The following is a 14316-nucleotide window of genomic DNA, read 5'->3' as shown; positions in this document are numbered from 1 at the left end:
CTAATCTTTGAGAAGAGGTCATCATGGTTGTGTATACGATAGCGCATACATTTATACCAAACTTTAGCTCTATAATATACTGGTCTTTTGGGCTAACCTCAGTATCACCGTATAACATATACCACTGGATCATTTCTACCGTTGCTGGTCGAAAATAAGGACCAAGTGGTCTTTTACGGAAGATTTAACGTAGTTGTGAGAATCGACTTCTTTCATGCTGTCGGGATATCGATCATGTGATCTAAAGAGGGCACTGTATTGCACTAGCGTATGCACTAGCGCTAGCACTTCTACTATATTGAATACTAGCTTCCCATAGATAGTAATGATCAAGAACGAATACAACCATAATAGACTAAAGTACTTTACACTTATCAACCAAGTCGATACAAACACATGCTTCCTATTTCGGAATATATCTTGATTTTGAGGACTGTACATAATCATAGCCTCTAAGTCTTGGAGAATCTTTCAAATTCAAGTGCAAATTATTATACGTCTGGTGTCTATAAGCAAAGTGGGGGCATAGTGCAACTTTTTATGAAGGTTACTGCGCACATTTATTGCTTGAATTCCGAGTGAGTATGGAGAGTAGAAGAAGCAGATTTTCGAGTGTAAAAGTGACTTGGGACCTTGGATTTTTTGTGGGTGTATTTCTAATGAGGTATTGAAGACGTTGTTCATTCGACAAGAATTGTATTCAACTATTGTATATGCGAGTACCAACATTCAACAACGTTTCGGCATTCGTAACTTTAGTTTTGATAAAGTACAATCTTCCAAAGTAATGAAACTATAATGTCCCAATTCTCTCTATACTGAATTCTCACATAAACCAACAACTGCAGCGTAATTGATATCGCCACACTTTGCATTTCTCTCAAGGCCCCCAACCGATAGCTATCAATTATAGGCTCTCCTAGACCTATTGATCATCGAATCAAGAATCATCGTACCAAAGAGTCGAGTCAGAAGAACCGCGACACAATAGCCAAATGTACCCTAATCGCAAAAACACTGCATAACATATGCACCCTGAGCAAGGATTCAATTTAACCCATCTCGAGCGATACCTTTTTGGCGTTACACAACCGCTCTTCTCGCGGTTTCCGGTGTAGCATATTTGAGGTGAGCTGAAGTGAAAATATGACGTTCTACAAAATTTTAGAAGCTACGTGATTTGGAAGGTATAAAGACTCGTCGACCTAGAATTCCATTAATATGTTTATTTCTTTTCGTCAGTGAGTTTTGCATCGCCCAATCACGTTGTAACATCTCAACAATTGAATTACATGTATCTGTTCTTAAATGGCAAATCCAGAAGCCCAAGAAATTTGAAAAAATCTGAGTACACTACTGTCAGATACTTCATATGGAAGTTCTCCGAAAAGTCAATAAGAAGCTGTTAGATTGAGTAAGACGCTTACGGCAGCGATTGAGGCGCCGGAAAATGTTGCCATGGAACTTGCTTTTTCGATACGTCTTATGCTTCCTGGGACTCATCGAGTTGGAGGTACGAGGGGTATGAGTGATATGAGTCTAATAATTTTGAACGAGATGTAGACATTCATACCCATGAGCGCCCGAATCGCAGTAGATTTAAATCTTTTGAACATATTGTGAAATATGAGCCTGTTAACGTAGTGAAATTGGCAGAGTTGTCAGGTGCAGAAGAGTTGTTGTTAAGTATTTATACACTTTTCATATTTGTACGTTGAATATGAAGAAACTGATGAAACTAATAACAGAATGTAAATAATATTGAGACCTCTCTCCTCTACAAATTTTGTCAAGGAAGCAGATGAGGAAACTTGGGGGGGGCTACTCCTGTTACAAGAGCTTTGACGCAGAAGGGTCTTGCGGCTGGTCATCGCATGTTGTCTGTCTATCCTCATTCTCTCCTCGCTTTTCCTTTCCCATCCCCTCTCCATCCTTCACTAAACATCAAAAACCATTAAATTCGCAACCTCCATGCTAGCCGCCCTGCACTCTCCTCGCTATTTCCTCGAAACGAGCCACACCTCGCCCACAAATCCCCACGATGGCCTCATGCCATACGCGCACGGAACTAAGCTCCAAAGTTTCGATTATTTTAGTACTATGCCTGGAAATGTGCTTCGAGATTTTAATACATTTATGGGAAATACGATGGGAGCGCGGAAATATTGGTTGGATTGGTGGCCGGCCGGTCGAGGAGAGGGTTTTCGAGTGGGTGGAAGGGGCAGATAATGCGCTGTTGGTGGATGTGGGTTGAGGGAAGGGTCATGATGTTATGGCTTTTAAGGAGAAGTTTGGCGGAAGGGAAAAGGGGTGAGGAGACTGGTTTTGCAAGATCAACCGCATGTTTTGGAGGAGATTGGCGAGGGTGAATTAGGCGAGGGGATACAGAAATGCGGATATGATTTTTTTTTACAGAGCAGCCTGTTAAGAGTACTTTTTCCTTCAACCATTTCTTCCTAATCTTTCCTCATATCTTCAAACCTTACATTCTCTCCCGGTCCCCATCTCTCTGAACTAACACACACCCCTTTCCTTCTAGACTCTAGAATTTATTTTCTATCACCACATTATCCACGACTGGTTTGACTACAAATGTCTCGAAATCCTCCGCGTTCTTAAGAGTGCAATGAAACCAAACTACTCAAAACTCATTATGCATGAGATGATCGTGCCGGAATCAGGGGCGTCAATATATTATGCGCTTTTGGATTTGACAATGATGGCTTTTAATGGGGGGATCGAGAGGACGGGGAAAGAATGGAGAGAGTTGCTTGTAAAGGCTGGGTTTGAAGTCACGGGGATTTGGGTTCCGGGGGTGAGTTGAAGGCTTATCCTTTGCTTTGAGCGTGTGATGGGTGGGGATATTGTTTTATTAGGGAGGTTCTTTTAAGATCTTTCTTTTCATTTTTTTATGAGTGAGTTACTGACGATGTGAATGGAATAGGATGAGCCGGATGCGGATGGAATTATAGAAGCTTTTGTTAGAGAGTAGTCTCATTCACGTATTATATAGTATATAGATGATTGTATAAATGTCGACTAGAACTAGATATTGTTGTCAATTCATGTCTGTTGATTCAGGAGATTATATGCTTTTCGAGAATCCATCTCGAATCGAAGATTATACTTTCTCGAGAAGGACCTGGAAGATTTTCTTTTTCAATTTCCTACAAGGTCATTTCTTGAAGAACAATGCTGTATGTGATATTAGGCAGATGTCAAAAATTATATCGCTATTTGGTCGATTGAATAACTCCTCTGTAAATGTTTAACTCAAGATCAACCCCCAGTAACAACAAGCGAACTTGAAAAAAGGAGAGTATATTCACACGAAACAGGATCCTCACTAATTAAATCTGCATTCATTTACGGTGCATTCTAACTGCGTCTCTGAAAATATATCCCTAGCAAAAAATGCATTCTCTCGCAACAACGAATTGGTTTTTGTGAACTATTCCTTCTGACTTGATCCTGAGGTACTTACATTGGTTATAATGATATTATATTAACAATTCATCTTCGCTTGCTAGTTCTTGTTTCTATCCGATAAAGTTTTTCTTAACTTCGCATAAAAGCAGAGAAGACAATTCAATCTAGCTTCCGCAAACCTAATTCGACAGCAGCGCATTAAACATCAATCTGATATCCAGTTGAGGTTTTCCAAATCTATCTAGGTATCTATCTTCCCTCTTCTATTCACCTTAAATGACAGAAGAGTTCTTCAGCCTAGCTTTCGGACTCAGGGGTACTCATATGCTCTAGACTTTGAAGTGCGGATTCACATGATATGGTACATAGTGGAACATTGTCTTGACATCCTCAGTTAGACCATATGATTTTCTTTTGGTGTTGATCGATATAGTAAATATGATCATTTCGTTACATGAGCATACTACGGCATATAAGCTTTCAACACTGAAAAGTTTTAATGAATCATACAATATAGAATACAACTATGCTGGAAACATTATGAAGAATTCATAATCACCATCGATGTAATACCAACGATACCCTAATCGACTTCCCACTTTTCATAAAACTTCATCCTCACAATTTCAATCTTAAGCAAGAAGAGACGCGCATTAAGAGAATGAAATCTTCACCAGAAGAAGTCTCGTCTTTTCTTCTCCACATCATTTCACCACCTTCCACAATACATGACTCTAACTTTTGATATCTGCCACTCAGAAACACCCCCAATCGAATCACTCACTAGTTTCTGAATATTGTCTTAAGCCCAAAGATCTTCCAAATCTATCCCTCTTTGTATTCCCCATGCTACTCCACTCATACATACATACATATTCTGGGGGTTTGACTTCTTAGACGTGGCTTGCTGCGTGGGGATTTGATACACATGGTACATACATACTTGGTGCATACCAATCAGTATGCATAAGCATCACACATTGTATTTTGACATCCATCATCCAAAGAATATGTCTTGTGTCTCACTGCACTGGCAAGTTACAACACATTTCAATCTCTCCATCAATCAATCAATCAAATAAGTAGTAGCTCGCTGTCTGAACAAACCATTCCCCAAACCTCTCCTCGCTTATTTCACACTGTAGCACAAAGTGTATTCAGCACACATACATACAATACATACACACATACCTACTTCGCGTGCGTATGTGCATACTCCGCTCTCATACATCCAACGCATGAAAAATCTTTCGTCATATTCTCCACCTCTCCTCTATCTCTCTAAACCATAATCCCCGTATCCCACCTATCGATCTATCTATCTATCATCTTTCTCCATAACTCCACCTATTATTTCTCCACCTCTTCATCGATTTATCTTGTTCTTTCCCAAATTCCCTGTCGTCTCAAAAACTTCCCCATCCCAGTTCCACATTCCAGAGGAATCCACATATATATACCTCACATCCACACAGACCACTCTACGAACTCGCCCAACAATCTCATACGCAAAAAGAAAAAGCAGAGGGAAAAAAAAAGTACATGAAAAACATCCACTTTCTCCACCCCCATGGGCATCTTGATCGAGAATTCACATTTGCATCGAAAATTCGCACAGACACTTTGCTAGACAACTAATGATCTGCATGGATTTTCTTTTTTTTTTCTCCTTCTTGACATGTTTCATATCCTTTTTTAGATACTTTTTAAATCTTTTAACTTTCGAAGGAGTAGATTAATGGGGTTTGACATCATATCACTCACTTCATCACTCCATCACTTCACCTCACCTCATCTCAAAACCTCCCAACTCAAACCCTAACCCAAGCTAAGCTAACCCCCTCCCTTCCAAATTCTCCTCCGTAAAATCCCCTATCAAATGAATCTCCTTCCTTCTAGCCTCATCACAATATCATACACTCCTGCATTCCATATACATGCATTCATCCCAAAGGAGATATTACTCCTCGCCTCGTCAGGCGAATTGCGAATCTGTTCTCCGTTTATCTGCTTCATCGTGTTGTGCATGAATACCGGAATGAACGTGAAAATTTGAATCGAATCTCACACCGCTTTTTCACAACCTGGTATGCAATTTTATGAATTTCCATGAATGATTGCGCAGGTAGGTGAGTATGTCATATTTATATCTTCTATGCATGGAGTAATTGCCAGGGAATCGTAAATGAAAATGTTAATGAAATGGATAGATGGAGAGGGAGATAAGATAAGATAAGATAAGATGAGATGGTAATGATGGTTTTTTCTTCCTTATTATAAAGTATAATCAATCAATATTCGAGTAGTAAAGGAGAAGAAATTAGAGCTCTCTTGCTATATCATAGATAACACTACGATAATTACTTGGGTAGTAATATAAACATAAGTAATATTCCGAAGATAGTAGATAGTATATAGTTTATAACAGAATAGAAAGACTATAATATAGTCTACAATTCTCTCTGCTAAGGAATAGAGAAAGAGAATCGATATTATAGTAAGTTTTTATCTCTCCCGTACTTCTTTCTCTCTTCTATTATCCTTATATGTAGTACTCTACGTATTTATACATACGATCGTCTGTTCATCCGTTCATATCATACCAACCACTCCTCCAACCATCCCAACTTCCCTTCCAACTCTTCATCTTCTCTCCTTCCTAGTTTCCTTCGCTCAACCTCTCATTTCAAATAAGCAAACTTTTTATATCTCAAACTACTTATACACTAATCTATACATATATCAATTTATCTACCTACTTTCTCTCTCCTCTCCCTTCTTCCCTTTCGCCCCTTTATCAACTTATCAACTTATTAATCTATCCCCATTTATCTGCCTACCTAACCGTCTATCTACTACCCTTCATTTCCCCCTTTTCCTTCCCTCTCGCTTCACCGTTTATTACATCCATCACCTCTTGATTCTGATATATCAATATCCGTCACTTCAAACCTATCACTTCAAACCCATCACTTCAAACCCATCACTTCAAACCCATCACTTCGAACCCATCACTTCAAACCCATCACTTCAAACCCATCACTTCAAACCCATCACTTCAAACCCAAATTCAAACTCATATCCCACTTCAATCTAATCCAACAATCTCATCCCCTTTTATCCCCATCTTCAAACATTCTACTCGAATCCCAATAAGTAATATCAAATACATCATCCAATATCCAACAAAAAGCATTTCTCTTTCTATCCCTCTCCCTATCTCCATCTCTCCCCCCTCCCTTCCTTCCTCAATACTTAAACCACTCATCCAAACATTCAATCATCAATCCCCTACCCTCTTTTTCCAATTCCCAACTCCTAAATTATTCATACCCCCCAAAAAAACCGGAACAAAGAAAAAAAAAACAAGAATAAAGAAAATAAACAAAATCTCTATATTTAACAACCTACCAACTTACCGATCAACCAATCAACTAATCAACCCATCTGATATCTACCTACCTAACTACTTCACATCCTACTTCAATATAAACACCAAAAACTCACTCCCCTCTCCCAAATTCCCAAAAGAAAACTCCAATCAGCCAACCATCCCACAATCCCACCAAACTCTCTCCGTTTTCCTCCTCTATTCCCCCTCACCTCTTCAAATTCTCCCACTCCCATACAATATACTTATTTCCCAAATCCATCAATATCATTATTCACACCCTTAATCATCTCAATCTCAAATCCCTCACATAATCTCTAATCCTGATTCCCAACCGCACCCCCTATCCCCTATCCCCTTTACAAACCCAATCAACAATTTTAGCATTATAATCTCACCATACTATAAAACATCGAGATAATCACACAAAAATAAATAATAAAAAATACATACTATATATAAAACTTTATACTTACTTTTAACATTCCATTACCATCACTATTGCCATTACCACCACCATCCTCCCTCCCTCCTCCCTCCTCCCCAATATCCAAACTCTTTATACTTCCCCTATTCCCCTTCCCTCCCCTCTTCCTCTTCCTCTTCCTCTTCCTCTTACTCTTCCTCTCCCTCTTCCTCTTCCTCTCCCTCTCCCTCTTTCTCCCTCCTCCTCTCTCCTCCCCCATTCCCTACTATTCCCTTTCTATTTATCAATCCCTAATAATTCCCTCTCATTCCTATCCATCTATTCCAATTCCCTATATCTCTATCTATCCACAACCTACAAACTATAACTCACAACTCATAAATTATAAATTGTAAATCATATAGCCTTCAATCCCTATACTCAATCACCCTCTAATTTTCTTTCTTTCTTTCTTTCTTTCTCAATCCCCAAAATCCATCCCCAAAATCCATCCCCAAAATCCATCCCCAAAATCCATCCCCAAAATCCATCCCCAAAACTCGATCTCCCATATCTCTCTCTACCCCTCTTATTATATTTCAAAAAATATATCCAATCCCCTCTAATCCAATCCCCTCTAATTCAATTCAATCTTTTATATATCTATATATCCTTCAACCTCTCTATTCCCTCACCTATTTCCTTACCTACCTACCTACTCATCAACCCACCTACCCATCAACCACCCTCTCCATCTCCATCCCCACAAACTTAAACATCCATCCATCCATCCATCCACCTATCCACCCATCTATTCACCCATCCATCCACCTTCCAAAATTCCCAATCAATAATCTTCACATCCCTTTATACCTTCAACCTCTCTATTCCCTCACCTATTTTCTCATCTACCTATCTATTTCCCTATTTATTTATTCCCTATCTTCTTTCATCTCCCTCTATCTCTCTCTATCTTCTTTAATAACTACTTATCTATCCATCTATTTACTCTTACTCTAATTATCCTTATAATAACTATCTCCTACTCCATCTCCCTCCTATATAATCACTTACTCATTTACTTATTCACTTATTCTCTATCTCTTCTTTACCCCTCTATCCATTTATTCTATTTCCCCCCTATCTAATTACTTACTACTTACTCATTTACTTATTCATTTAATAAATTATTATCCTAATTAAACAAATCATTTATTCTCCTCCTATCCAACTACTCACTCACTTACTCACTCAATAAATCACCATCCCAATTATAAAACACCCCCCCTTCTCTTAAACCACCCCCCTTTTCGTATACCATCACTCACTGTTCCAAATTTCCCCCCTCTTCGAATTCCTATTCTTTTTGAATTCCTATCTTCTTCAAATTCCTACTCTCTTCGAATTCCCATTCTCTTCGAATTCCCACTCTCTTTGCATACCATCACTCACTATTCCAAACTCCTACTCTCTTGCTTTTCCCCTTTCATACCATCATACCATCATTCCCTCTCCCCTTTCCATTCTCCCCATAAATACCTATAAATACCTATAAATACCTATAAATAACCTATAATACCTATACCTATACCATACCCATACCATCATACCATCATACCATCATACCATCATACCATCATACCATCATACCATCATACCATCATACCATCATACCATCATACCATCATATTCTCTCTCCCTTCCCCCCCTTCTCCCTTCTCCCTCCTCTCTCTCTTCCATTCAAACTACCCTTGAGATCCTTTATATCCATCCACAAAATATCCCTTTCCCTTTCCCCCATTTTTCTCTCCATTTTCTTTTCTCTATTTTCTCTTCCTCTCTATATTCTATCAAACCTCCTTTCTCCCCCATTTTCTCCCCTCCTTCCCTATATTCTATCAAACCCTTCAAACCTTTAAACCTTTCAAATCTTTCAAATTTCCAAATCCCTTTTTCTCTCTTCTCTCTCTTTCTTTCAAATTATCCTTAAAATCTTTTATATCCTTTTACAAAATATCTTTTTTATTCTATTTTCTTTTCATTTTCTTTTTATTTTCTTCTCATTTTCTTTTTATTTTCTTCTCATTTTCTTTTTTTTTCACTTTTCTTTCCCCTTTCTATTTTCTTTTCATTTTCTTTTATTTTCTTCTCATTTTCTTTTTTTTCACTTTTCTTTCCCCTTTCTATTTTCTTTTCATTTTCTTTTTATTTTCTTCTCATTTTCTTTTTTTCACTTTTCTTTCCCCTTTCTATTTTCTTTTCATTTTCTTTTTATTTTCTTCTCATTTTCTTTTTATTTTCTTCTCATTTCTTTTTTTTTCACTTTTCTTTCCCCTTTCTATTTTCTTTTCATTTTCTTTTCATTTTCTTTTCATTTTCTTTTCATTTTCTTTTCATTTTCTTTTCATTTTCTTTTCATTTTCTTTTCATTTTCTTTTCATTTTCTTTTCATTTTCTTTTCATTTCTTTTCATTTTCTTTTCATTTTCTTTTCATTTTCTTTTCTTCCCTTTCCTTTTCCCTTCCTCTTCCCTTTCCCTTCCTCTTCCCTTTCCCCCATTTTTCTCCCCATTTTCTTTTCTCCATTTCTCTTCCCCTCTATATCCTATCAAACCCTTCAAACCCTCCAAATCTCTAAATCTCCCTTCCCCTCTAAACCCTTCACTTCTCCCCATTTTCTTCTCTTCAAGCTTCCAAACCCTTTAAACTCTTTACAAAAACCCCTCTATATCCCTTCCTATTTTCTCCTCAAATCCTCTACAAAACCTCCCTTCCCCTCTAGACCCCTCCACCATCTCTTTTCCCCCTTCCCCCTTTCTTTCCCCCTTCCCCCTCTCCATACCCCCTTCCCCCTCTCTTCCCCCCTTCCCCCCCCTCCACCCCTCTCCACACCCCAATCCACCCCCCTCTCCACACACCCCCTCCAAAACCTCCACAAAAACCCCTCCTACTACCCCTACTAACCCCTACCACCCCTCAAAAAGTGACCTCATACGAAAATCTTTCTCCTTCCCAATCCACCAAATCCACCAAATCCAAGTATTTCCCCATCCCCATTTCTATTCCACAAATACCCTCTCTCGGTCCATTCATTCGGCACTTATCTTCTCTTCTCATCTCATCACCATCACACATCTGACATCTGACATCATACCTCATATCGCATCACATCACATCACATCACATCACCATGTCACAGTATCTCTCACATACATATAAAAATCACCCACCAAGTAATCAAATCAAATCAGTTCATGAATTCATTTTTTTTCTTCCTTTACAAATTATGATGGATTTAATCTCATTCATTTATCATCTCATTCTCATATGATCTTTCCTTTCGCCTCCCTTCAATCTTTTCACTTTGATCAGAGCCTTTTGACTTCTTAATATCATTCCATTCTCTCTCCAATTCATGCACGTATGCATTTATTCCCAATCCATTGCAATCCAGTCTTGATCATCCACCACCTTTCCATTCATGAAATTCGCTATGCGGTTTTGCCTCGCCAACGGTCTTCACAATTTCCTCACCAAACACATAAAGAAAGAAATGACCATCATTTTGTATGCACAAAGAGTATTCCCTCCCCAATTCCCCCAACCCTTTCCGTATATGCCAGGGTTCCCCTTTCCATTCACCCACCCAATAATAAATAAACTTTTATGGTCCTTGATTCATCCTCTTGCTTTCTGCTACCACTTCAGTCCATGCGAGCGATATAATAACCAAAGGATCAATCATTTTCATCATTTCTCATTCGAGACGGTGAAAGTGATAATCTCTTGGATATCCCTCAATCAAACGATCGGAGAAAAAACAATTTACCGACCAAATTCCCAAAGCAAATAAACTCCAAAGTCTAAGATAACCGGGTCCGTCCGAAAGATTAGAACAGACCAAGACCAATGTGAACCAGTAGTAGGTAGCAGCGCATCGAAAATAAAGGACATGCAAGAAACGAAAAAAAAAACGCAACCACCCAATGAAAAAATAGGAACGCTAAAAAGTACAAAAGCAAAATGTTAAAGCAAGAGGATCATAAAAGTATGACCCACTTTCCCTTCATTCGCATGCTGCCCAAATATCTCCCTTTGCAAAAATGCTAAACAAATATGAATTGAGAAGGTCGTATTCGTAAGGAGAGAGAGATATATTAACAGTCGAGAGGGGAAAAGGTTTGTAATGAAACAAAAGAATCACAACTCAATGAAGAGGTAATTCATTTGATCCATCAATGATACAAGTATCTTGGGAAAGAATTAGATTTTCGTTTCGTGATCAGAATTCTCATGATCGTCATCGTAAATAGGGGCATTTTATCGTTTTCATTGACTCAGTGATTTGAATCATCATAGAAAATTGTTCAACCTCGGATTGCTGTTGCTGCATGAGCGTCGTTGAAAGAAAAACCACCATGCATGTGGTAAGGATACATCGAAGACGTACCCGAAACAAAGCCTGTCATAGGAGCAGGCGATGTAGAACGAGTACCTTGAGGGCTTACTCCAGATGAATGAGGCGAAGGTCGACTATCAATGTGTGCCATGGTGATTGGTGAGTTACTCGCAGTAGACTCGGCAGAACCAAAAAGGTAACCATCATCATTGTTTCCATCATATTGACCAGACCTCGCAGTACCATCCTTCAATTGTGGCGAGTTCTTCACTGACCCAAACTATAATACAATATTCAATTAGCTTCAATCCTTTAGTTGGCCCAGTGGTGTTCGTTGGTACGTACGAAGCAATACTTGTCGAGAAGTTCATTGTATGATTGTGATGCCAGTACAGGCTTCTCAGTACCAACGGGTCTTGGTGAATCTGTTCCACTGCTGTTTGTCTTTGCTGAAGGTAGAGGCTTAGATGGGGTGGTATTGTGAAAAGTCTTGGGAGCTTGCATTGAAAGTGGTGATACTTGTTCATCGTGATCAATAAACTTTCTCGGTTCACTTATTGGTGCAGGTCTCTTCGACTTCATTGTAATACCGCTCTTGTCACCGAGGGAAGAGTTGGCAGCACTAATGGCAGCATTAAGTGAAGCACCGAAGTCGTATCTGTGACCAAAAGCTTGACCACCAGCTGCGTTCGTGTTCATGGGTGCACGTCGGCTGCGGTTATCAGATGCTAAGGTAACGGCAGATTTGACTCCCTTCAATCTTACAGTATTTGAATCTCCAAGGTAATCTGCGACTGGCAGTTTGAAGTTGGTACTCAAATATTTCGAATCAAAGTCATTAGAGAAGTCGTCAAAGGTTGGCGTCTTCTTTGAAGAAGCTGGCGGCGACTTCTTGTTACTTCTCGGTAATGAGTTGGCCGATCTTGATGCTGCTGCTGGTGAGCCTCTCTTTCCATTTTGCGGCTTTGCCTTCTTTCGGAAATCAATCTGGAAGTTGGTAGAGTTGTTGTTGTCCCAGTACTCCACACCGTTGACACAATACTTTACACAAAAGAACATGGTCTTTGCTTCAAGGTTTGCTTGGTCAGCAAGTTTGATGTTGAAGTTGAAACGATCACACCCGTCATTGTGTTTTGGTTGACGGATGTCATTGTTGTATTCAGCAACGACTTCCGATGTGGTCTTCCAGTAATCCAATGTAAATCTAGCAACCACCATTTTGTTGAAAGCCAAGTTGGTAACAGCGACAGTTCCGATCAAGTTCTTGTTGTCTGCCGATAAGAAGACTCTCTCAACTCTGATGGGCATAGCAGCTCTTTGTGGGGTCATAGGAGGAAAGTTAGAGATAACAATCTCCCATTCGAATGGTGGTCCTCTGTTGTTGGAGTCCTCCTCATGACCGAATGGGAATTCGGAATCACTTTCGTATGCCTCGACAGGAGAGGAGCCAGCACTGACCGCGAGAGGTCGATCGACTTGAAGGAAATGACGGACGTGTTCAAGATGTGAATCAAAGTGAACCGCCTTGGAGAAGGTAGGTGTACCCGGCATGGATGATGGACGTCTTCTGGCAGAAGATGGTCGAAGAGCTGGTCGAACGAGTTCTCCGGATTTCTTTCGGAGCATCTGAGGTTTCCTTCTAATCATTGCCTCTTCATCTTCACTCATTTCATCATCAGATCCTGTGGTGGGTGTTTCTGGTGCTGACTGATTGTTGGGGTTGTTTCTAAAGTCGAGGAAGACTGTTTCAGTGCTCGATCTTTGATGTTGAAGTTTCCTCGGAGGTTGAGTGGTCTCGATGTGTTCCGACGTTGGCTTATCTTTCAGATCCTTTGTATCCTTGATAGGTAGAAGTGATATGGCTTGGGTAAGCTTTTGAATCTCCGATGATGCTCTCTTGGGCGAGCTCTCTCGGTGTTGTTCGATAACTCTAATGGCAGCTTGCAACTCCTCGAGGTTCTCCAACTTCCTCCCTCTCAACCCATTATCCTCTTCATCAGAGTTCTGAGTGGAATCTGGTGGTGACATGACTACTCCGATAGGCATCTTGGTTTCGTCCGTTACAGGTGGGGGTGATTTTCGAAGACTGCTCGAGGCAATCAAGCTGCTATTTGTATCATGGCTGGGACCCTTCTCCCCATCTGCTGTACCAGGGGGGGTTGGCTCTAGTGTTGGTGCGAAAGCTGTCGACTTAACCGAAGGAGTACGTCTGTGTCTAGTCAGGTAGGAAGTGGATCTGGGCAACTCTGGTCGGGGAGATGGGGTTGGGTGGTTAAGTTGATATGAGGAGCGTCTCGAGACGGCAGGGGAGTGAGTGGTAGAGGTGGCAGGAGACCGTTGGGAAGGTGGAGTGTAAGGCATCCTACGACGTGTAAAGGTTTGTTGGATAACCTTGATTTCGTTCTGATCTTGCTCGGGCAAGATAATGGATAGGTTGGGTAAAAGACGATTCGACTGAGCGATGTGAAGGGGTGTTTGTCGAAGGTAGCAATCCTAGTTTCTGCTTATCATTAAGTATTGAAAAGTAATTCCAATGAATCCTTAACAATTGTGGACTGTTGGTTGGGGCAAAGTAATGGTCAGCTACATTCTCACTCTTGCATGAGCGAAGGGAAGGAAGAAAAAAAAGAGGATATTTAAGAAACGTGGTATGAATGTATGGATGAAGTGGAGAGAGTGCATGTGTCATGTA

General features: G+C 39.9%; 1 protein-coding gene across 1 annotated transcript; it reads right to left on the bottom strand.

Annotated features, from left to right (window-relative positions):
- Positions 1–11592: 11592 nt before the first annotated feature.
- Positions 11593–13985, bottom strand: EAE98_006221 (uncharacterized protein; the record flags this gene model as incomplete). The annotated part of the gene is made up of 2 exons (XM_038953843.1): positions 11593–11904; positions 11970–13985. The coding sequence occupies 2 exons, from the start codon at positions 13983–13985 to the stop codon at positions 11593–11595; spliced, it is 2328 nt and encodes a 775-aa protein (XP_038809633.1).
- Positions 13986–14316: the final 331 nt, after the last annotated feature.

Source organism: Botrytis deweyae (assembly GCF_014898535.1).
Source record: "Botrytis deweyae strain B1 chromosome Unknown BDEW_013, whole genome shotgun sequence".
Classification (NCBI taxonomy): domain Eukaryota; kingdom Fungi; phylum Ascomycota; class Leotiomycetes; order Helotiales; family Sclerotiniaceae; genus Botrytis; species Botrytis deweyae.
Note: the sequence above shows the minus strand (reverse complement) of the source record. Positions and strands in the feature narration are given on the sequence as shown.